At 34.6% G+C, this 25,420-nt stretch overlaps 1 protein-coding gene across 2 annotated transcripts in view; it reads left to right on the top strand.

Moving 5' to 3' along the window:
* LOC127471000 (sodium channel protein type 2 subunit alpha-like) overlaps positions 1 to 25,420 on the top strand; it is a 73,592-nt gene that overhangs the window by 22,145 nt on the left and 26,027 nt on the right. Inside the window, exons 1-13 of one of the 2 annotated variants that reach the window (XM_051787241.1) lie at positions 5 to 359; positions 456 to 547; positions 1,391 to 1,663; positions 1,957 to 2,020; positions 2,923 to 3,064; positions 3,208 to 3,414; positions 6,264 to 6,563; positions 9,762 to 10,109; positions 11,786 to 11,918; positions 14,346 to 14,584; positions 17,419 to 17,592; positions 18,848 to 19,204; positions 20,281 to 20,766. In XM_051787241.1, coding sequence (XP_051643201.1) covers positions 175 to 359; positions 456 to 547; positions 1,391 to 1,663; positions 1,957 to 2,020; positions 2,923 to 3,064; positions 3,208 to 3,414; positions 6,264 to 6,563; positions 9,762 to 10,109; positions 11,786 to 11,918; positions 14,346 to 14,584; positions 17,419 to 17,592; positions 18,848 to 19,204; positions 20,281 to 20,766 — 3,000 coding nt within the window. In that variant the 5' untranslated portion in view covers positions 5 to 174. Of the gene's footprint in view, positions 1 to 4; positions 360 to 455; positions 548 to 1,390; positions 1,664 to 1,956; positions 2,021 to 2,922; positions 3,065 to 3,207; positions 3,415 to 6,263; positions 6,564 to 9,761; positions 10,110 to 11,785; positions 11,919 to 14,345; positions 14,585 to 17,418; positions 17,593 to 18,847; positions 19,205 to 20,280; positions 20,767 to 25,420 lie in introns of those variants that run through there. The other variant, XM_051787240.1, reaches the window with a different exon arrangement.

The following is a 25,420-nucleotide window of genomic DNA, read 5'->3' as shown; positions in this document are numbered from 1 at the left end:
ACCAGAAAGGAAGCCATCCCTTTGACTTCATGTCACCATCCCATTACAAGCTAGTTAGTTTAATTAGCTGTTCTAATACAAATCAGTGAGTTTCACTTCAATGACATTTAAGAAAAATTCAGGGAAATAATTATTAAAGTGAGATGTACTGAAGAGACAGGTAAATTTTGGAGTATGATTGCTAGTATTGCCACAGAGGTTTTGAAGACCCACATAATTAGTATAAGCTCTGCCTCAATTCTGAATAACTGTGATTTAATCCTACAGGTATGTAACAGAATTTGTAAACCTAGGCAATGTTTCAGCTCTTCGAACTTTCAGAGTATTGAGAGCTTTGAAAACTATTTCTGTAATTCCAGGTAAGAAGAAGTTGGTGTAAGGTGTTAGGCCCCTCGTATCTCCAACTGTTATTTGTGTGCTGTCATTGTGTTTGTGTGTGAACTCCCCCATTACAGATATGTGACAGAGTTTGTGGACCTGGGCAATGTCTCAGCGTTGAGAACATTCAGAGTTCTCCGAGCTTTGAAAACAATATCAGTCATTCCAGGTGAGAGCGAGGTTAAACACCGAGGCTGACTTTCGTTCCATTGAAGTCGAATTCACTTCCTTTGAGCATAAGTCTTGCTGTTTGCTGCTCATGTTGCCAAAAAAAAGAAAAAAGCAAAAGGCATGGATCATAAACCTAGATTATGACTCTTTGTCTTTTCAGCATTAGCTTCTTTTATTTTGCAAAATCAGCCTTTGAGTTTAACAGATGCTTGCATGAAACATAAAATATGAGGCCTATGGGTTATTTTGCTTTGTTTTTCTGCATTTTATTATGAAAACTTGCCTCTACATTACAAAAGCTTTAGTGCTCTGGCTTTCTTGGTTTTGAATTTTTTCCTTTATTTTGCCACTTAAAATTGTCATTAGTCTTACAGAAAATGAAGTAACAACAACAATAGCTACCAAAAAGGAAATAAATGATGCACAGGAAAATTTATCAAATGCAAATGAGTTTTTCCTCAAAGTTACTTGCAATTCTGTTTCATGCTATCTTCATACTGTTGTGAAGTCATGTTCAATATTAACTAGAAATTGAATTATTGGCAGAATATTAAATGCAGGGAAAAATTAAGAAATGTAATCAAATCTATAATAGGAAAGCATGATTGATAAAATTTCCTGCTTGAGAATAACATTATATATTTGGTTTATTGGAATATATGTATGTTGCCTATTCATAAAAAGGAATCTTTTTCTTTCATTCATCTTCACAAGCTCTGAGGCTGCTCATGAAGCTTTACTTTTTGAAAAATAAAAGATTTACGTGTCTGCATGCCATCTTAATTATATGGGAAGGGCAAAGATACTCTTTGATAATTTTATGGATCTTTTTTCTTTGCAGGCCTGAAGACTATTGTGGGAGCCCTAATTCAGTCTGTGAAGAAGCTCTCGGATGTGATGATCCTGACTGTGTTTTGTCTGAGTGTATTTGCACTGATAGGGCTGCAGCTGTTCATGGGCAACTTGAGGAATAAATGCCTGCAGTGGCCTCCAGACAATTCTACTTTTGAAATAAGCATTATTTCCTACTTTAACAGCACAATGAATGAAAATGGTACATTGGTTAATATGACAGTGAGCACATTTAACTGGAAGGATTACATTGAGGATGAAAGTAAGAATATCTGATATAACTTTTTAATACATTTATGGCTAAAATATGTAACTATTTTTGATCGAAGAACATTCTGTAGTTTATATTTCTGCATTATGTAGAATTGCTTACAGTCATTGACTGACAGAGATGAAATACATACAATAAAATGTACAATAGCCAGAGAGGTTTCTAAACAAGCTACAAAGTAATCAGCAGATAGACATTTTAACAAAATTTATTTTTATTTTACTTTGTAGCAATTTCAGATTTATTTGATTTATTCATATATATTTCTAATGCTTTCTACACAGCTCACTTTTACATTTTGGAAGGACAAAGAGATGCCCTACTTTGTGGTAATAGCTCTGATGCAGGGTAAGACCCTTTCAAAAATTCTCTGTTATCCTCTGTAGAAAAAACAATAACACAAAACCTAGTTGCAACTCCATATTTAGCAGGGTTATAGAACTTATGGAGTTTTGCTGCTAAGCAAGAATTTCTTGCTTAAGTCAAAATATTTTACTCTCTGTCTAAACAAAATACTAATTAACAGCCTTTTTTCCTGCTTAATTGGAAAATGATGTTGATGTTAATGATAAAATTTGAACTCTTGTAAAGTCTATTTTGGTGATTTTCTGATTGAAAAAAGAAGGAGGAAAGCAAAAGTTAGAACTAAGAAAGAGAGCCTGCAAAATATTAAGGAAGCACAACAGTGACTTCACAGTTAAAGACTGAATCTTTTTCTTCAAGCTGAATTCTTCCATTACTGGCAAATTCTGCCATTCACATGTGCCCACTTATGACCTTAGAATTGTCAGCTGAACTTGGATATCTGGCTGGCAACAGTGAAGAGGCTTACTAAAAATGTCTATATCAGCATATATATATATATATATATATATCAGATAGGGAGATCCCTAATACTACAATTGGATTTAGCTATATAGTATTGTTTAATCTGCCCGTAACCTTAACAACCTATTAGCAATTATTTCTGCTCAGAATTGATTCATTTGGAATAAAGATTCTATTTGCAAAACGTGACTGAGGAGAAGTTTAATATTTAGATCATTTCAACTAGTGAATGGATGGAAAGGGTATCTTTCATTTACGCTGTTATTAGTTAGTTTCTTAGGAGTTTTTCTTCTGAATGAATTCAATTGTAATTTATGGATTTCCTGTGGAAAAATAATGTGTATTGTTCCAACAGATAATAAATTTGTTCTAGAGGGGAATAAAAGTTATGACTAAGCACCTCCTGTTTGGTTTTCATGTAGGCAATGCCCAGAAGGGTATATATGTGTGAAAGCTGGTAGAAACCCCAATTATGGCTATACAAGTTTCGACACCTTCAGCTGGGCTTTTTTGTCATTGTTTCGCTTGATGACTCAGGACTTCTGGGAAAACCTGTATCAGCTGGTAAGAAATTGTTATGACATAAGTAAACTGTTGGTGACATCCAAAATTTTATAAATAGGCTTATTTTTACATGAGCTGAAAGCATAACACTGTTACAGTAACAAAGATAAGTGGTGGAATAACATATGCTTTCCACTTCCTAGACACTGCGTGCTGCTGGGAAGACATACATGATATTTTTTGTTCTGGTGATTTTTCTGGGCTCTTTCTATCTGATCAACTTGATCCTGGCTGTGGTTGCCATGGCCTATGAAGAACAGAATCAAGCAACCATGGAAGAAGCAGAGCAGAAAGAGGCAGAATTTCAGCAGATGCTGGAGCAACTCAAGAAGCAACAAGAAGAAGCTCAGGTAGTGATGGAAATTGTACTTTCTGAACAGCCTTGTTCTTAAGGCAAGGATAAAAATCTTCTATGAATTAGAACATGTATGAAATGTGCAATGAATTACGGAAGAAAAGAAAGGTCTTGTTTACCATGCAAGTTATAAATGTGGAAATAGCCAAATTAAAACAGGAACTAAGGAAATAGCAAAAAAAGCAAGCTAATGGTACAGAGAAGAATGATACTTTCTTCTCCAAAAAACTGGAAAAGTAAAATATTTGTGATAAGAGCCTTCTAGAAACCTGACTATAAGTAGTGATAATTCATGATGCTTTTATTTTACAGATCTTATGAACAGCATGAAAAAAGTCTAGTAATGTTACTTCTTGTTTATATCTGAGTGAGAATTGCCAGGCTTTCTGTACTTAGTAGTTCTTCACAAATATTCGTCAACTAGAGAGGATTGTAATCAGTGTTCTTTTAGGTTTCTGTCCAGGAAGGCACTTAAACATATCTGTAACTGACACTGAAGTAAATCAGAAGTTTATATACCCTTAGTACAGACAAGCAATATTCATAACCAGACAAGCAATATTTTTAACAGAGGTATTACTTCATAATTCTTTTAAAGTAACCTTTGTTTTCTTTGAAAAGAGAAGAAAATTATTTAAAGTTTTATGAGAAAAAGACATTTTAGTAGATACTTTGGTGAAAGGCTTTCTTATCCAAAAGTAAAATGTATGCAGAAGTTCAGCTCTGTGAGTTGGCCACCTGTCTAATTTCTGAACTGACTTTCCATTACTTTCTAAATGGTATTTAGTAATTTTCAACAGGACAGTGTTTATAAAATGCAAGCAAATTAGAATCTTCTATGAAACTATATTTTTGGTACTACTTTACAGCTACTTTCACTAAGTTCGAATGACTCTATAAAGTGATAATAAAAAGAGAAACTCTCCATCTTTTTCTTGAAAAGAAATCTTTATGTATTACCTGTGAAATCTAATTAGCCGATCTTTATTTCAGTTATTAAATCTTATCACTTTCAAATCACTAAAGAAAAAGTAGAATCCTGTAAAATTTAAAATTTTAAATGTTAAATGTCAGCAAAGAGTATGTTGTTGGGTTTTTCTTAAATCTGTTATTTTAATCCATTAAAGGCACTAAATCAGATTATATCAAAAGATATCAGGAGGCTCATCTAGATGTTTGTGTGTTTGAGAATTGGGACAGATGAAACTGATTCAGAATTAGGAAGAACAGAATATGAAACAGAGACTATAAGGCAGGTTGGATCAAGACTCTGGAAAGTCACATTTTTTAAAATGAATGACCAATCAATTCATTATAAGTAAAGCATTATTACAGTCAGGATCTTTTTTGTTTGTGAAAATATTAGCAGAAAGTAGCCATTACAAGGTGGATCACTGAGCTGTTGAATGAGAAATGAATTTGGGACTCATCTCTTCAAACCCCTGGACACTGAACCTATTCATCCACAAAATTAAGTCATCATAGTGATCTTTGGATTGCTCCACTTGTCTGACCTTTGCTGTCACTATTATGAAGTAGATGGGTGATGACTCAGCATCTGCTGCTTTTGTTTCTGTTAGTCTTTGAAGGATGATATTGTGTGAACCAGTATGACAAAACTTGGAGTATCACTATTTAATTTATAAACACTTCAGAATCCTTTTAATGCTCCTTATAGCAGAAAAAGTCTGTATCGAATCAACTTGTATAGCATGGGCTGTATATTGTGGCAAAGAAAGACATTAATTCATACTATGAGTTTTCAAACTACCCTTTCCCCCGTAGAGAGGTATGTCATCATTCCTGAAATACTTGGCATTGAATATAATATGTTTTGCTGGATAATTACTAGTTATCTTTGTTATACAACCCTAGTCTCTTGCCATTTATCAAACCACCATTTTTTGTAAGCTCACAGCAATCTATTACCTTCCCAAACGTATTTTCCACTGCAGAATTTCATAGAATCTCCCACAGTTCTTTCTAGGAACGTCACTGAACATACTCTTAATTCTTCCTTTTTTGATGACTAAATGAACCTGTTTCCCTAATGAAGCAAACCAAGTAGGCTGAGCACTGTAGCTAAAGATACTGGTCCTGAGTTTTGGGATGACTCTTTGCTCCAGTAAATAATCCTACTCTTTTCCATCACAGAAAAAAATCTCAGTGTTTTCTTATCTCTGCACCAACAGACAATAAATGTACCTTTGCATATCTATAACAAAGACATAGAGCGCTGATACCATGGGAAATGTGGGAGGAAGGCAGGGCTTGAAGATATGTCTGGAGAGTGTGGCTGTTCCCAGTGAAGGTAGAGGGAAAGAAAGGGGAGTGTCCTTGCTATAAAGACAGTGAAGAAAGGCTGGATCCAACTACTTGTAGGCTGTAGTTGGATTATGATACATTAACTGATGTAGTGAATGCTAGGCATTAGTTTTCTCTGTAAGAACTCAGAAGGCATTAACTGAGTTAGAGCATGTTATGGGGCTTTTCTCAAGACCAAATGGAATAGCAGTTCTGAAATAGATGAAAAAGCACTATGTTTATACTTTTCTGGCTACTTTTATTTTAGACCAGTGTCTTGTGCAACAATTCTTTAATGAATAGTGTGGCTATTGTTCTGCTGAAGTCGGTGCTTCAAGTAGCTGATGCTGCTAACAATGAGGAGCTTTACAACTCAGTATTTTATCTTCAGTTTAATTTGTTTGGATTTGGATACTTACATAATCAAGAGTGTACAAAGAATGTTATTATCACAGTGATAATAAAAAAAGTTGATAAAAGACTATAAAATTATTCTTTTTTTTTTTTGGCCTGCTAATACCTTGCTTTGTAACCTGACAGACAACAGCAGCAGTAGCAGCGGCATCAGTTGCATCAAGAGATTTCAGTGGTGTAGGGGGATTAGGAGAACTCTTGGAAAGCTCTTCAGAAGCATCAAAGTTGAGCTCAAAGAGTGCTAAAGAAAGAAGAAACAGAAGGAAGAAAAGAAGACAGAGAGAAATGTCTGAAGCAGAGGACAAAGGAGATAGCGATAAATTCCCCAAGTCCGAGTCAGAAGACAGTATCAGAAGAAAAAGTTTCCGCTTCTCCACAGAAGGAAGTCAACTGACATATGAAAAAAGGCTCACATCTCCTCACCAGGTACAGTACCCTCATTTTCATGGACTTTACAGCAGCTTTATATGGTGAAAGTTATGTAACTGGTGAGTGAAGGGAAAAAAACAGTGGTAGTACCATTCCCAGTGTTACAGTTTGAGATGGTTTGACCCATTCTATTAGCACAGGTATAAAAAGAATGTACCAAGAACAATTGTAAACTTAATTAACACATTTCTGAAAACGTATTTCTGAAGATGTATCTCATAGACTGGAGAAAGTATCAAAGACTCTTTCGTTAGTATTCATATATTTGCATTAATCAACCATAGGTTCTCTGTTCTGCATCCATTTCAAAAGTATATAAATATGTGGGCTTTTTAGCAGACTACAACATCAAAATACCCTGCATAGGAAATCCCACATAACCATTAGTTTCTATTATTTTCCTTAATTAGCTTCTTTAACAGATAGATAATGAGAGAAGTAGTGCTAGTACTCCACAATAAAGATGAACTACATAAGGATTGTTTGGGCTTGTATTTATAAGAATTTAGTCAAACCATTCTTTATCATTAGAAATTCATTATACATTATGAAGAATCATTGTAATTGTAGAAAAAAAGTAGTTTATGAAGGACCTCTGGAAATCATTTAGTCCAAACTTCAAAGCTCTACTCCCATAAATCAAAGGATCTCTTCTACCACTTAAGGATACTTCCTCTGTACTTGGCACTGGTGAGGCTGCACCTTGTGCGTCCACTTCTGGGCCCCTCTCTTCAAGGCAGACATGGAGGTGCTGGAATGTGTCCAGAGAAAGGCAATGGAGCTGGTGAAGGTCTAGAGAGTGAATCATATGGGGAGTGGCTGAGGGAGGTGGGGTTGTTTACCCTGGAGAAAAGGAGGTTCAGGGGAGACCTCATCACTCTCTACAACTCACTGAAAGGAGGTTGTAGCCGGGTGGGGGTCAGCCTCTTCTCCCGGGCAACCAGCAACGGGACAAGAGGACATAGCTTCAAGCTGTGCCAGGGGAGATTCAGGTGGGACATCAGGAGGAATTTCTTCATCGAAAGGATTGTTAGATATTGGAATGGACTGCCCAGGAAGATGGTGGAGTCACCATCCCTTGAGGTGTTCAAGAAATGACTGGATGTGGCACTTAGCGCCATGGTCTAGTTGATAAGGTGGTGATCGGTCAAAGGTTGGACTTGATGATCTTAGAGGTCTTTTCCAACCTAAATGATTTTGTGATTCTGAGATACCTTTGCTTATTTCAAGGCTGCACACAGTTATGGCATTTGTAGAAAAAATCACTCAAAATGCATCTCTTCAAAATGATAATGTGTGGTCTGAGATGACATTGACCTACCTGTATCACCCATGTTGAGGATAATTTATTAATTAAAGACTCTATTGATTATTGTTTTTGCAGTTGTAACAATGCTTTGGGGCAAAAGTTGCCGGCATATAACTAAAACTGAGGTGCCACAAGAATGGAAGAATTGCAAACAGTAGCATTAGTAAAGGAAGAGCTCATTTGTCTTGTTAGCTATGCAGTATCTCACTGGTGAGTCAGGGTCCAGAGCACGAAACAATGAGGCAGAATGGTAAGAGGAGATAATCTGCTCAGTTGGCCCCTGTGAGAGTTTTTGTCCTTTGACACAATATTCCACTTCCAAATGAATGATGCAGCCTGCCAGAAAAGTCAAGCCTTCCTTTCAGACCTTACTTTCCAAGAGCATGTAGATACATATATTTCTGCCTCTACATGTGTTAAAATTATAGCCATTTCAGCTTATATCTTTTGTCTCAGTGCAGCAGAGACTTGCAGAGCAGGCATCACTCCTCCCATATCCCTGAGGGGGCTGATGCAATTAGCTGTGCTCAGAACATGGTAACACATACTGGAAAGATTGGCCTGCAAATAAAACCTAGCAGCCATGGGAACATGCTCTAAAAGAATAAGGGTATCACTGGTAGTTGTACGAAACCCTAGTGGGCACATGTATTTTTGAAGGACTGTAGGTTGGCCAGATACATTTACAAAAAAATGTAAAAAGGGGGTAGTAATTAGTTCACTGCTTTGTCAAAATTCAGTGTCATGCTCTGTAGAAGCTAGAGCTTTTTTTGGATAAAATTATCTTTCAGTATAAGCAAAACAGCACTTTTTCTCCAGCCAAGTTTACATAAGTGGGTTAGAAAAACCATTTGGCTGATATTCTTCAAGTAACTCAGCCTGGGGCTGACAGCCAGCATAGAAAATTTCATCCCTAAATATTAAAATTTGGTATAGCTGTAAGAGCAGAAAAAAATATATCTCATAATGGTAAACACCTGCTAGCCCTTATAACAGACAGTGCTACTAGTTCAGCACACATATTATGTGTGAATTTATACATCTGACTATGCATATACAGAGATACATATGGATTGATATATCTATATATTCCTTGTTTGGTTTTCACAGTATTAACATAGGTTTATACACTTCAGGGCCATTTTCACTTTCACTTTAACTATCCTGGGATAAAACCCACTGCTATTACATATGAACATTTTCCACCTGCAAAACTAGTGAAAAATTGAGAATCATCTCAAACCGGGTTTTTGATGTACCAAGATGTGAAAATTTGTAGAATTGAATGCAGAATTTGCATTCAATGCAGAATTGAAGAAAGCTAAATACAAGGTTTCTTTTCTCCACAATTAGTACTCATTTTATTTATTTATGAAGGCTGTTAATAAAATATGTAGTAAGGGAGAAGAACTGCTGTTCCCACACTACTGAGCCTATTGTGAAGAGGTCAGTCAAGTTCTTTACATCAGGTTAGACTAAATTTAATGCCAAACTGAAGATCACTTCAATGATGAGTGAGCATTATTAGTTGTTATCCCTAGGAATCCAGGGAGTAAAAAACAAATATCTGCAAATCCTTAATAGTGCTGTTGAAAACTGCCTCCAGCACAGTTGTGGGTCCATACCAGTTTAGTGCACCTTCTTCACTCAAAACTGTTCAACCTTACTTATATCTTCTGCACAACTTTTCCTCAGTCCTGCTATATTATGATAAATGCCCCTCTACTTCAGGTCCCCGATGAGCACGTTCACCTAATGGACACACTTATACTATGGAAAAAATTTACTATCCTTCCTCCAGCACTGTAACTATTCTTTGAAAAGCCAAGAACTTACAACTTCAGTTCTAATGCTGTTTTGTTTGGTTTGTTTTAAATCTTTTACAGTCTTTGTTAAGCATTCGCGGCTCTCTGTTCTCACCAAGGCGCAACAGCAAAACGAGCATTTTCAGTTTCAGAGGTCATGCAAAGGATGTAGGGTCTGAAAATGACTTTGCTGATGATGAGCACAGCACTCTTGAAGACAATGAGAGCAGAAGAGACTCTCTCTTTGTTCCAAATCGACATGGAGAACGGCGCAACAGTAACGTTAGTCAGGCAAGTGTGTCATCTAGAATGATACCAGCCCTTCCAGTAAATGGGAAGATGCACAGCACTGTGGATTGCAATGGAGTAGTTTCCTTGGTTGGAGGACCTTCAACTTTAACTTCACCCACTGGTCAGCTCATACCAGAGGTAATTATAAGTAAACCAGTAATTATTACAGTTTGATTCAGGCACAGAATTTTGTCTTACTCCTTATCTCTGCATTCCTTATAATTTCGTAGAGCAATGTGAAATAATTTGGAATAGTTTCTAAATAACAGAACATAAAGCAAAATAAGTCCTCAACCTCCTATTTCTGAGCCTCAGTAAAGTAGAATATTCTCCTTGCTTTCAGCAAGAGATCTACACATAGAAAGAAAAAAAACCAAATTCGACAATTTGTATAAAGTTTCACTTCAACAAAGGTGGAGATTCTATATATAACTAAGGCTACGGCTTGGTAATATGTACAGGAAAACATCTGTAAAATTAAGCAGAATGCAGTTACTACTGTCATGATAGTTAATAGAAATACTCCTTACTGAGTTTATCTTGAGGAATTTTTTCTCATAACTTTCAATACATAAATTCCTCAGTTTCAGACTTCTGTAAGCTAAGATGTTCTTTCAAACTTTCAAAAAGACAAGCCTTTTCATATATAGTATTTTACTATGGATTCAGTATGGTATTTTGATGTCTATAATAGCTTGTTATCTAAGCTGCAAAATATTTGCATTATAAATAAGTATTGAGTTTTCAGTACTTCTATTACACATTTATCTTTTTTTTTTCTGTCTTGATACAGACCTTCATACTAGAAATTCCATCAGATTACCTCACCAATTATGCATATATAGTTCTGTTTCAGAAATACATTCACTTGAAATGAGCAATTCAACTCAGGAGTTTTCTCTAAAGAAGTAGTACTAGTGAATGCTCAAAGATGATTTTTCACCTTCACACTAAGATAACTTTAAAATTCCTTATGAGTTCTGCAAGTTTTTTTGTCCTTTTCATGAATGGGGACAGAATAATGTGAAAAAGAGTAAGTGATTTCTCTGAATCACAGAATCAGTGGTAAAGCAGGAACCAAGATTTAGGAGCTTTTTAATCCCACTCCTATGCTTAGATCCCTAGGTAACAGTCTAGAAGAAAAGCAAAGCAACTGTAAGGACACCTACATGATGCAGAGTAGTGACATGATAGTCACATTTAAATCAGAGTTGAGCATTATTGCTTTGAAAAGATAATTAGAAGCCATACAAAACAAAGGGGACTTGCAAATTCATTGCAAGAATTTATCACAAACTCTGTATGAGCATTGTGGTGGGTGAGAATTAGGTTAGGAATACATTAAATGGTATTCTAGATATACTTAATTCCTAAAATTATATTCATGCTTCTTGTATCCAGGTTACTTTCTTAAATAAAAGTTCACTTTTCTCTGTACTCACTCTTTCATTATTTAACATGACTAGCTGTGGGAAATTAAGGTGTCATGTTTCAATTTTCAAAAGATAATCAAAAGATTATCAAAAGATAATAATCAAAAGATACCTAGCAAAAATTTTGTTCAGCCAGTCATTTAAATGACAACTACCTCTGGTCCCACATTGCACTGATACTGGTTCTTCCAGTTGATTATTTACAGCAATGTACAAAGTAGTGAGTTCCTCAATGAAGAAGAAAGAAATCTCTACAGGAACAGAAACCTTCAGTGTGTAAGAAAAGCTTAGTATGTTGCACAAAGCTGATTTTGATTTTCACTACAATTGTTAATTGGCTTTTGAAAAGGATGATCTAATTCCTCAGTATTTCATTTACAGGGCACCACTACAGAAACAGAAATAAGGAAAAGAAGATTGAGTTCTTATCAAATTTCCATGGAAATGCTGGAAGAGTCTGCTGCAAGACAAAGAGCAATGAGCATAGCCAGCATACTTACAAATACAATGGAAGGTACTTGATGCATTTTATCTGACAGGCAGTTCATTGAATTTCTGCTAACTACATGTACAGAAAAATTATTTAAATAATTTCCTTTGTAAATGTAAAACTGGACATGTGAAATCTCTGTACATCAGATGCAAAAGGCTTTTGAGCATTTCCAAGATAATTTACGCATTGTAAATGCTTAGCCATTTATTTTTCATGACACCTTCCAAAATATTACTCTACTGAGTGGACTAACAGAGATAAAATAATCATAGCTAGGGGATTGCTACAGACTCAAACAGAGTATGTAGGGATTTTCTTCCCATTAGACATCTGCACGAAAAATCAATTAAGGTAGACTGGAATTGCCATGATAAAGGCAGTGACATGCTAGAAGAGTCATTTCCCTTAAAACTTAAATCCAAGGATAGGCAATAGGAAATTAGAATGAGAAATATAGTTTTAAAGAAAAAAAGAACAGCTGTAATCAACTCATGCCAAGGCACATAGTGTCTTTCTTAAGCATTTCTTAAACTTGCTTAGCCATCAAAGATAAAAAAATATTATACTTGCTATATTAAAAATCATACAATGTTGGGATTTTTTTTCTTATTTAATGGAAACTGAGTATGTTCACTTTTCACACATATGCCTTTAAAGTATTTTATAAGCTTAAAGGATCTACCAACTGGATACTGGCAAAATGTGGCAGTTATTATAATCAGACCAACCCTGAAGATGTGCTTCAGCCCATGCTCTAAATGGACAGAAAATTACCAAGAAACTTTATAGTGTAATTAAGCCAGTATCAAAATTTAATTTTTAAGTGAGTTCTGAAGCCCTTTGCTCTCAGGTAGATCCCAAACTAAATGTAGTCAGAAATATAAGGTTTATATCGCCTTTACAGCAAGTTTGAGCTGTTGGGACCTCTTAATTCTCAGTGCAATTCTTGGTTCTCCTCTCTGTAAGCAGGATGTCTCCTTAGAGGGTGCTGCACTCTTCCTCCAGATACATAGTTTGTCCTTCCATCCTCCTGACCAGAAAAAACATGTCAACATAAACTAAGCTGTCCCAGTAGTGACCTCCTTACCACATCTGGTTTCCACTACTTCAGAAGTTGCCAAGTGCAGCAATGGAGTTTCCTGTGTCAACTCAGTGTCCAGTATGAGTGGCCTCTTTTGTCCAAGCCCAGTCACATCCTTACTTTTAGCACTCTGAGTTAGATGTTCTGAAATGTGATTATTCCACCTGATCCATATATTCCTTCAGAAGCACTGTGTTTGTTATGGTTTATAAAGACTGTAGAAGTCTTTTGCTACTTATGATACCCTTTTCTGTTAGAACTTGTTTGTTTCTATCAGTTTGAAAGCTGACAACAGACCTCTGAAATTCCAGTAATTCCACCCATATACAACAATATTAGAAACAAAAATTCAATCTACTGGTCCTCAAAATGTAGATTTTTGCACTAAGTCCTTATTAGGAAATCTGTAAAACAGCATGCTTGCTATTTTAGCAAAATCACCCATAAGTGTCATGATGATAGAGATCTCTCTGTGCTCTAAGGAATGCCTGAAAAATGGGAAATTTCAGAATTGGGTTGATGCCACTATGTAGAAATTTTATCAAAACTTGTGTCCATATCTTATATATTTTTAGTATAAGTATTTCTCATTTAGGCAAACATCAAACTTCCTTCTGGGCTGTCCTCAAACATCCCATCATATTAGATATTCATCCTTGCTATTATTAACTCAGTAGAAGTTAATATTCTTCTGTAACTTTGAAAATATTGACAATGAAATGGAAATGAAAAGATTCTAATTGAAAGCAGTTGTTCTGCAGTTGCTCAACAGAGTTGTTCTGCTAATACTAATTAAAATAAGAAAATAGGCATTCAGTATATTAAAAATATTGATTCAAATAAGAAATGATAGATAGGCACACCAAATAATTTCTCTGATATTGTAGTGGTTCAGTGTAGTAGCAAATACAACACTTTTAGTATCTGAAATCAAAATATGTCCTCATACACTTAACACAAAAATGTTAATCTTTTATGAAGCTTATACTAATTATATACATCAGCTCTCTGATGAGTGAGTCATGTTAACTTTTAATATCCAAAATTAAGACATCTGCTGTAAGCAAGTCAAGTAACCTAAACTAAATGTCTAGATTCTCCCTACTGTCATGGGGAAGACAAACACATTTCTCTCTTTAGGCAGATATTGAGATGATTCACCCTTTAGTGAATGTACTTCACTGTCCACTGATTGCAGAGGAGCTTAAATAAATTAGGTGCCTTACTTTTAGGTGGCTAAACATAAGTGAGAGAACACCTATGTTAGTAAGAGCTGTTTATTTGAATGATACAATCTTTTTCCATATTTTAAACAAGAACTTCCAGAGGATACAATCGGAATATTCATTTTTTCTATTTTCTTTCAGAGCTTGAAGAATCCAGACAGAAATGCCCACCGTGCTGGTACAGATTTGCAAATACTTTCTTGATCTGGGATTGCTGGAGTCCATGGTTAAAAGTAAAGCACATCGTCAATTTAGTTGTGATGGATCCATTTGTTGATCTTGCTATAACTATTTGCATTGTTCTAAACACCTTGTTTATGGCCATGGAACATTACCCAATGACAGAACAGTTTAGCAGTGTCCTTTCTGTGGGGAACCTGGTAAGTGGTTTGTCATGCACTACTTGGTGTAAATACCCTTTTCTAAAAGAAGAAATGTATAAATTCCTTTTAAATTTATTCTACGGTTTTTTTTATAATCGGTTTAGAAATTATATATATGATTTTCACAGGTAAAGCAATTTTTCCTGGCCTTTAACCTTCAGGAATCTATTTTGTAACTACTATAATGAAATAACTGAATATGTATGGAAGTGCAGTCTTCACTGGAATGCCACATTTCTTCACGTCTACCTTGGGTTTTTTCTTTAAAATGTTAAGGTAGATTATGTAATTTTTATTATGGTACTGATATTCCATAACAGAAAATATTTTTCTTCTGTACAAAATTAAATATTCAGATGTCAGAATTTCTCTTAGAATTTTTTTGTCACACTACCGTGAAAGTACTTTTCCAAAAAAAAGGCATATTTCTTGTTACCAGTAAGTCCTTGCCGCTTTAGGTAACTAAAAATACTTAATAAATGAGAAGATTACTATTTAATCTCTAAAAAAAGGCATGTTTTATCTCTGAGTTTATTGGTGATGCCTTTCCCATTTTTAACCTGATCCAGAGATTTAGGGTTACATGTAATTCCTTTTCTCAGCAGATACCTGAATGTAACATAACACTTACATGTTCTTATCTGTTTCTCTCCATTTGCTTCTACTGCTGAGGAAGCAGAGGGTTGAACCTTGCAAGTGTTTATTTCAGAGGCAGATTCATACATTTTAAATTTTTGTCAGCTCATGTAACTACCAGTAGTTTACATAGGAGAGGTCTGGATTGACTCACACAGCATGCAGTCCTGAAAATCAAAACCAACCAAGTGTTCTGAACTAATCACTCAAAAAGATTAGTTTTGAAAAGCCAGCTAATGTTTAAATGGAACACTAATAGATTTCTCAGTCAGAGAATGTTTTAAAGTCTAAACATTTTCCTCATATGTACTAGCAATACATCCTTCTATGACGTTTTTTAAAAATAGAACTAAAATTGAACTTACTACCTGTGTGTTCTTGTGTGCACTACAGTTTCCTTTCTCCTGGACCAAGATCTAACTGCACCATATTCTTATGTTCATGACAGATTACAGAATATTGTAGTTTAAAATGTTGGTCTGTCATATTGGTAAAATTGTTTCTTTCCAATTATTTATGTTTACAAGGTCTTCTGCTTTTTCCCATCTCATATTTTTTTTTTTACTCTAAGCTAGCATATTTTTAACTACCTTTGTAACAATTTGGTATCCTTAATTAGGACTATATATGTGCACTGAATACTGTTCCTGCTGGTTTCAGTTAAATTCTCTATTCCTTGCTGTATTAATCTATTAACCTTAATTTTGTGCTTTCCATTCAAATTATGTTAATTTACTCTTTGCTTGTGACATCACAGTGTGTTTGACAATAAATTAAATACGACAAATCTGACTGAAGAGGTAGTTCTAAAATGCAATGATTAATTTTCCATAATAGTAAAATTCATTCAGTATTCAAATTCCTAATTATAAGAAAACTTGCGTTTACTTCTGTTAAAGTGTATTTCTGTATTTAAGGATGTGGTTATGCTGAAGAAAAAGTAGTTTGTGGGTGGAATAGGAAATATCTTGAAACGAAATCTTTTTCATGGCTTTTTTTTTCAATTATTTTGACAAGTATGAGAGTTTTGTCAAGAATAATTTTCTTTGTTGTGTTCTTTTTACCACATATAGCAATACCTGTTACATTCTTCTGATAATACAGAAACATCTCTTATATATCAATTTAATAGTATAATGTTTCTGGCTATAGCTCTAGTTTGTTAAAAGTATACACTTTAAAATTTACTCTTGGACAATGGTGAATGTTTCTGCAGCATTATATCCACCTCCTAATCCTCTTAAACTAATAGGTAATTATGAGTGTAGTTATATAGTGCTGTAAAAAGTTAGCTTTGCTACCATAAAACTTTATAGTAGGACTGAGAACAAGCCAGGTAAAGAACTCTCGCAGGGCAGTAGCAGAGTACATTGGTGTATGTTAGTAGACTTGATATAGGATATCTTTTGATTGTTGTACAGAATATTCATATGTTTTTATGGTTTTACATCATGCTCCAAAACATCTTTATTATGCTCCATGAACTACTGATCACTACTCATTGCAAGATTGTTGAGTTACATCCTGGACTTAAAACACTAAGAAGCATTGATAATTTCACATTCGGCACTTCCAGATATTTCAAATAACATTATTATCCTGAAGTTCTTTTTCACAAAAGGAAGTAGCTGTCACACCGCATGGTAGCTGTGTGTGAAACCTCTATATCCTTACAAAAAGCCCAGTACAAGAAACTCCAAATTCTCCTGTCTATTCCACACAAACTCCTCAACTCTCTCCTACAAGACAGTCCTTAGAGAGTCTGTCCTTAGAGAGTCAGACATTAGAGAGTATCTTCTAACGCTTCTATTTAGACTGTGAGCTAGGAAAAAAATTGCTGTCAAACCTTCTTTTACTTTACTGGGACTATCCTCTTAAAACGGGACTGAAAACACCAGATCACATCACATCATTTGCTGCATGGATGGTCCAGCACGCACAGTCAAATCTGAGCTGGAGCTGAGCTGCTGACTGGTCAATAGCTTTTTGTATGCTTATCAAAACTCTGTCCTACTATATGTGTCCTGATTTAGTAATTAGTTTTCAGTGTTTAGAAATACTTAAATGCCATTTAGAGATAGCAATCAACTGTTCTTTATAGTAACAGGTATGAGAATGCGAGTTGCATAAAGCAATTTACTCAGGTATATAAATTTCTCCTAACAATTCAATTAATTAATTACATTTTGTTTCAGGTATTCACTGGAATATTCACAGCAGAAATGGTACTAAAGATAATTGCCATGGACCCTTATTATTATTTCCAGGAAGGCTGGAATATTTTTGATGGTATTATCGTTAGCCTTAGTTTAATGGAGCTTGGTCTGGCAAATGTTGAAGGATTATCTGTTCTTCGGTCATTCAGATTGGTAAATACCTTGATAATTAAATATTTGCATGCAATTGTCTCACTCAAAATAATAAAAAAAGTGCTGGTGCCTGTAACAATTAAAATATTTAATTATATTTAAATATATATTGTAAAATTCAGTAGCTGTCATTATTTTTCCTATATGCCTAATTTGCAAGCCATGTTTGATAAGGTGTTTGTCGACTTATATCCTTCAATATCTTTTGGTATCAAAATTATTCTATTAATCTTCTATCCTACAGATATCCTTTGCCACCCTAACTGCTATCTTTTCAAAATTTTGTACATTTTCATTACACTGATTTCATTAAGAATCATTAGAGCTAAATATCTGTAAAAACATACATATTGTCACCAGCATAAAGTATCATGACATTTTTTGTCTTTATATTGTGAACATTGCTTTGTGTTACTTGTAAAGACCCTAAGCCGACCCTCTCTACACATTTATTTCAATGGGCAACAACAAAAAACTTCTGGTAACTCCATTGTATATAACAAAGAGTCAAAAAGCTGATTATGATAACATTTATGTTTAAATATTATTGAGTTTCTACTAAAAATTTATTTTTAATATCAATTAGTATTGTACACTAATTTACAGATGTTTTCTAGAGCCACAGGATTCATGATTTGAAAGTCCTTCTTACCAGTAGTTATCACATGACTTGGAAACCTAGGTTATCTCCTAATATATAGAATAGGAAGCAGTGACTTATTTTATTAGCACTACTTGCAATGGTAACCAGCTTCACATAACATAGTTTGGGTCATGAATATTGTTTTTAAGTTAGTGTTTATGATTTGAATGGACATCACAATATCAGCATCAACTTTTTGCTTAAAAAATTGTCCTCTAACTAAGCATGAAAAGCTTAATGCAGTGCTGAGGAAAATGTGCAACCAAACCAGCAAAAAGGGTATGGTGAAGGTGATGAAAAGAGTATGAAATTCTAAAATGTCTTGAAGAATTGTTCCTCAATCATCTCTAAATAGATGTTTAAAAATATTAAAATAAAATGTCATACAAACACAAATTTAGATTTTTTTACTATGTGCATCACTTGAAAGAAATGCTGAACAATGCATTTTTGACAAATACTTCATGTTTGCTGCTTTCCATTAAAATAATAGTATGTTCCTACTGAAGAACAAATTAATCTACAGAAATTGATACGCTCTGCTAAACAACTTGATCCTAGCTTCTATTTCATAACTAACACTAATGATTCCTCTGCATTTTTGTTTTGCAGCTTCGAGTTTTCAAATTGGCAAAATCTTGGCCAACTCTAAATATGCTGATTAAGATTATTGGCAACTCAGTGGGGGCTCTGGGCAATCTGACCCTGGTGCTGGCCATCATTGTGTTCATTTTCGCTGTGGTTGGGATGCAGCTCTTTGGGAAAAGCTACAAGGAATGTGTCTGCAAGATCTCCAGTGACTGTGAACTTCCACGCTGGCACATGCATGACTTCTTCCACTCTTTCCTGATTGTATTCCGAGTGCTGTGTGGAGAATGGATAGAAACGATGTGGGACTGCATGGAGGTTGCTGGCCAAACCATGTGCCTTATTGTTTTCATGCTGGTCATGGTGATTGGAAACCTAGTGGTACGTGATGAACATTTTTGAGCATTAACTCTAATGCAAATGTACAGGACTTAGAGCTATGGAATGAAAATGTTTGTCATACTTCTGTTTAGAATTAAAAAATTAATCTGAATGTACTAATTTGGGGTGAAAACATACAATATTTCCCTTCTCCTTTTTTCACTCATTTTTATACACTGAAGTACTCTTACAATGGGTATAGGAATTTAGAAGTACACCAAAATGTCAAATCAGACACCTTATCATGGGAGTGCTGCAGCTAATTTAGAGGTGCTGTTTAAATTCAAATGTCTTCCTCACTACTCTTGAAATAATACAGTTTATGCTGCACAAGCTTCTGGAAAGCTGCTTCTTCAGAAGTACTCTCATTACAGCTAACTCCAGCACTTGTACTTCTGACTTAATAAAAATAATGTATATTGTATCTGGTCTTGTTTAGAATATCTTGAATTTAAGTACTGAACTTCGGGGCTTTTTAGGTGTAAACCCCAAAAAACTAAACACAGAGTGATTTGCCATCCAGCCTAAAAATGTGCTTAAAATCTTCTAACTCAAAATTGTACAAGAAACCTTTATAGAAAAATTTTAAATTGAGCTGACAAGTTAAAATTTAAAATTTCAATTGATAAATATTGAATTGGTGAGAACTTCTTAAGAATCAATGTTATAAATAGAATGCATTATTTACACTTTATTTTTAAGTTTCTTTTATAGTTAAACTTTGTAGTTCATTCTGATATGCTTAAAACCTATAATTCATTATCTGTCATAATTCTCTTTCTTTAGTGACATATTTTAACATGATTTAAATTTTTATAAAATAGAGTTCAAAATGTTTGTATCCCAGTCTTTTCCATGACCTTGCAGTCTTGACACTGTCAACAGAAATGTGCAGAGCCCCAGAAAGTTATTTTTGACCACCAACCTGCTCTACTAATTTTTTTAGAACCATAGAATCGTTTAAATTGGAAAAGGCTTTTGAGATCATCAAGTACAACTGTTAACCTAGGATTGCCAAGTCTAACACTTCTTATATGTATGTATTTACTATACCTCTGTATTCTCTCATCTTTTAGGTATTGAACCTATTTCTGGCCTTGCTGCTGAGCTCATTTAGTTCAGACAACCTTGCTGCTACAGATGATGATAATGAAATGAACAATCTCCAGATTGCTGTGGCAAGGATCCAGAAGGGAATAGATTATGTCAAAAAAAAGATACAGGAGTTCATCCAAAAAGCCTTCGTTAGAAAGCAGAAATCTTTAGAGGAAATCAAAGCACTTGAAGAGCTAAACAACAAGAAAGACAGCTGCATTTCCAATCATACTGCTGTTGAAATAAGCAAAGATCTGAATTATCTGAAAGACGGGAATGGAACCACCAGTGGTGTGGGCACAGGCAGCAGTGTGGAAAAATATGTAATTGATGAAAATGATTATATGTCATTTATAAACAACCCAGGCCTCACTGTGACAGTGCCCATTGCAGTTGGAGAATCAGATTTTGAAAATTTAAATACAGAAGAATTTAGCAGCGAATCTGATATGGAAGAAAGCAAACAGGTAGGATTTTTCATATCTTAACAAGTGAATTGTCATGCATTTTCATGTTTTAATTACATATTTAGAATTGTTTAAAAACTGTAATATCCTGTGTAAATATATTTTATGTTTTAGAATTTTATGTACTTATAATTCAAGAAAAAAAAATCACCCTATATGATGGTATAGTAGAGGGTCCTTAGAGTTTATATTTTTATTACTTTGTTTATTAACATTTGGAAGATGTTTGGTTTTAAATATGATTATTTCTTTCACAGTTTTTGAAGTTTTAGGACTAGCACACATTTCATAAAGCATTCTTTCTGTAGTGCCTACAATGCAATAAGAATTTCTAGAATAAGGGTAGAAGGCTAAGGACCAATCAAGTATAGACACCAAAGCAAATATAAGTGGAGAAAAAATATTTTTTTTGATACTTAGGGTAGTTCTAAAAATTAACCCTGAGACATCACAAATCACTAATGTATTCTGGATCATCTAAAAAGTTTTGTGAGTAATATTCGTATAGATTTTGGGTTCAGAGACCATTAAAGTAATCCAGGTACCAAAGAATGTCATGCTAAATCAGTATCTCAAGTTATGCTGGAGAGCAGAATGATCTTGTAATACAGATGCATGTGGAAACAGTTTACTTGAAAGCTTTATACTATTATTATTGTGCAAACTGACAGACGCTGATCTAAAAACCAAATGCCATGTGCTTTGAAATCTAGGTGGCTCAAATACCAAAAGTGATCATGAACAGGTGCTGATGGTATTCAAGGAAAACTTTGTTTAAGTAGTGATCAACAACAAGCTAATAAATGCATTATCAGAATATGATTATATTCAGTGCCATTAGAAATTTAGGAACTTTGAGGTTTAAGGGGTCAGGAACCATAGATAAATTTGTTTTGAATTAGATTAGAAGCTGTGATGTTGTTTGATAACTCATTGATACAAAAGGGTTTGTTTACCATAAAGAAAGCTCTTCTATAAAGAAGCCCTGCATTCATGACTTTATCATAGCTGTATAGCTGCTATATTTGCAAATAATTATGTATTCCTCAGCACTAGCAAACTATACCACATGAAATTAGGGGACAGCCATGATCCACTGAATCATAGTATGGGTCTTTTGCTAAAGAACATAAAGGAACATAAAGAGTGTGTGCTTATTTGCAGCTGCAAAGAATGTTGCTCTGTGTAACAGCTGTAAGATGAAGAACAAGATATTCTATCACCCAACTAAGTTGCTCAGTTATGAAAAAAACTTTTTCAATGTAGATATATAAGACAGTATAGCAGTAGTGATTATCCATGGCAATTTAAGAATATAAGAGATACAGGAAGTGTAAAGTGGTGTAAGTTATGAGATCAATTAGTATCACAAAAAAAACCATTCAGGGTTTCAGCCTGAGAGTTCAGTATTTTTCTTGTAAGCTGATCTAATAAAAGTTGATTGTCATTTCCAATGAACTTTTAGCAAAGTCTTCTATGTCTTTTCATATATTCTGATTTTTTAAATTATATTTTACTATACATTTACTGCTTTCCTTGTGGTTAGTTCTCATAAATACAGTGATAAGTGCCTTGCTAGTAACTTCATTTTATGAAGTTACAAGCCTAGAAATTTTCTGTATATGTTACTTTTTAAAAGGTTTGTAATATGCATTTAGGAAGTTGAGGGGCTTATAGTCTATGCAGATGCTAAATGTATGGTTGCATGACATGTCATACTCAGCAGCAGAAGAACTTGGGAAGTTCCCATCCACGCCTGGCTAGTGATCCCCTGGCAGTGTTTACCCCTTTCTCTGCCTCAGTGTTTGTGGGTCTGTGCTATAAGGCAGGTCACTGGTTGTGCCATAGGTATTATTTGTTTATTTCTTCTTTAAGGTAGATTGAATGGCTCAGTTTACAGTGTACTGCTGTATATTCTATCAAAACAGCTGAGGACAAAACCAAATGCAATGCTAAGACAGAAACTCCTCTGCTTTCCAGGTGAATATGTGATATATATGCACAAGAAAAAGGAGTAAAAGCCCTTGTTGTTGTGCTGAGAAGTTCTGAATACCAATTTCAAGGTGACTTTGACAAGTCAATTGCTCTGTTCATCCCCATCTTTGCTTGGTTCAGGCATTATGCTTTTGTTTTCTAAGGCCATCCTGAAGTTTCTGGATGGTAACAAATCAAAAGAGATTTTGTGGGGGTTTTTTATGGACTTGTATCCATATGTCTTCAGGAAGAGAAATCAAATCCAAAAGTCCATATAAGCAATTTGAAAGTGGAAATTTCAGGTGACTGTGGGAAATCCAGCAGTAACTGATGGATGGTGTTTATAATAAGAAATCGTGGAGAAATTTTTGGTGGGGTTAGGATAGGTTTAGCACTTCTGTGCAGCCTCAGTATTTCCTTACAATTGATACCATTGCAAAGCTGGAACTATAACACTTCCTGCAAATTCTGATCACACATAGTGTTTGGCTCTGACGTGTTCATACAGTGCAAGTGTGCATATTGTGAACAGTATCTAATCAGACAGTGCCCTGAAAGTTGTGAATGCTGTATTAATTGCACTTTTGGCTCTGGATTCCTTATTCCTTTAGGATGATTTCTAGGGAAAGGATAAAGTGGGGGGGTTTTATTGTGTGTATAAAAATCCACTGGCTTTGTTAATATATGAACAGATGTTCTGGCATGTGACTGGAATTGGTGAAGGTTCCCAGTCTTCTCCTACCATGTCAATAGTACTGTTGAATCTTTTGCTGCCTTCTGATTGTCTTTTAAGGAAGATAAAGAGTCCATTGTTGCAGTGTTTAAGTTACCTCTCTAGGACAAGTACACCATCATTTGCTTTGTTTTGCCTCTCATGGTGTACCACTGAGACAACATTTCTGCTAGAAGGCCTGGTCTGCAAAAGGAGGGGTAAGAGATGGAGCAGAACTTTCCCTGCCTTAACTGTGGCAGTGCTTAGCATTTAAAATACTTTGAAGAAGCATCCCCTATAATAACATTTTATTTAACAACAGAGCTGTGGGAAGCTACATCTGCACAGGAACTGTAAAATGATTCATTTTTTTCTGGTGTCTTACTGACTGTCACTGACATTAAGAGCAGAATGATTATTTGAAGTCTGTCATGCCAAAAGTGGGGTAGGGGCTATGTGCCCCTGAGGAATATGCCAGGAGCGGGTAATTACTATAGATATTGTAATTGAGGGTGAGTGAGGAACAAATTGTAATATTTCCTATATTTATTATCAGATATACTATGGTACAAAATAACTCTAGTCACAGAACTTCTTTTGGGAGGCTAGTTCTTTTTCTTCCTGTTTGTTTTTTTTTTTTCCGTTTCATGAAAACACATTCTAATTAATTTCCTAGTTAATAACTTCCCAAATCTGCCAGAACCTATTCTGAAATCTAGTTGCACCTTTCAGACCTAAAAAAGATCTTTCTAATACAGATCACTAGAAATTTGAGGAACTCTCTTTGGATGAAACAGGACAATAATATTTATTAGATTATAAATTACCCAATGTTTTAGAGCAATAGTTGGCTGAAAGTACCTGAAAGAAGCAAACATTTCATTGATATTTGAAGGTTTTTTAAATAATAATCAGAAAATAGAGGTGCAACACCCAATGAAATAATCATCACAAACCCCCCCAGATTTCTGTTCTGAAAATAAGATACTCAAGACCATTAACTTTGAAGATAATAAGAAAATTAGAAGTAACTAATGGGGATAATTTGGTGGGTTTTAACATTAGCATTGTGGGTGCTGTTTCTATTATAAAATATGCTTCTAATCAGTAAAATGACTACACTATGGTAATCTTACCAAACATGACTCCTAACTATTGTATATTGTATGCCACTTAACAACTGTTCATTATATCTGATTCACAATTTTATAAATAAAGTTTTGCATTTCAACATGGAAAAATAATTTCAAATATATTCCTCAGTTACAGAAAGCTTATTTTACAACTGAAGAAATGCATATACCTATAGGCCTCTATCATTCAAAATTCCAAAACCCTTTCTATCTACAGTATATATACAGTAAGTATAAATTCAGAATGGAGAAGTAAGGCTACTCAATTGACTTCTGAAATCACTGCAGATGATTTTGATAAAATTAAAAATATCCTTCATCATCTATCTGATCTACTAAATTTTCAAAACAAAGAATAAGTTTAATTTTCTGATTGGCTTCACTAGTGCCTTTGTGCCTAGGTGAAGTTAAAAAGACAAGAACAGAGTCATTACATTCCCAAAAGTTAAGCATTATCATTGGGCTTCAAAAAATTTCTTAGTCAAAATAGACCCAGTAGTATTTGATCAATTTGTTGGATGATTCTTTACCATGTTTAAAATGTCTAACTAGCTAAATTATCTTTTCTAAAACTGACCAATTCTGGGACAGTATCTTCAAAAGTCACAAACTATTTAAGTTATAGACTAGCTGTGGATAATGATTTATACCATATCTCTGGATACACTAATGTTCCACTGTAAGACACCAATACAATCCTCTTTTGAAACAATTAAAGATTATAGAGTCAGAAGTGTATAGCATACTAAATCTAAACTAGAAACCTACACAATATGATAATTCATCACATTTAATCTGAAAAGAAATTGAAGAAATTTATTTTCATCGAGATCTA

Source organism: Manacus candei, unplaced genomic scaffold, assembly GCF_025592945.1.
Source record: "Manacus candei isolate 608988 ecotype Guabito, Panama unplaced genomic scaffold, ASM2559294v1 h1tg000023l, whole genome shotgun sequence".
Classification (NCBI taxonomy): domain Eukaryota; kingdom Metazoa; phylum Chordata; class Aves; order Passeriformes; family Pipridae; genus Manacus; species Manacus candei.
The sequence above is the reverse complement of the archived record's forward strand: the minus strand, read 5'-3'. Positions and strand labels throughout refer to the sequence as shown.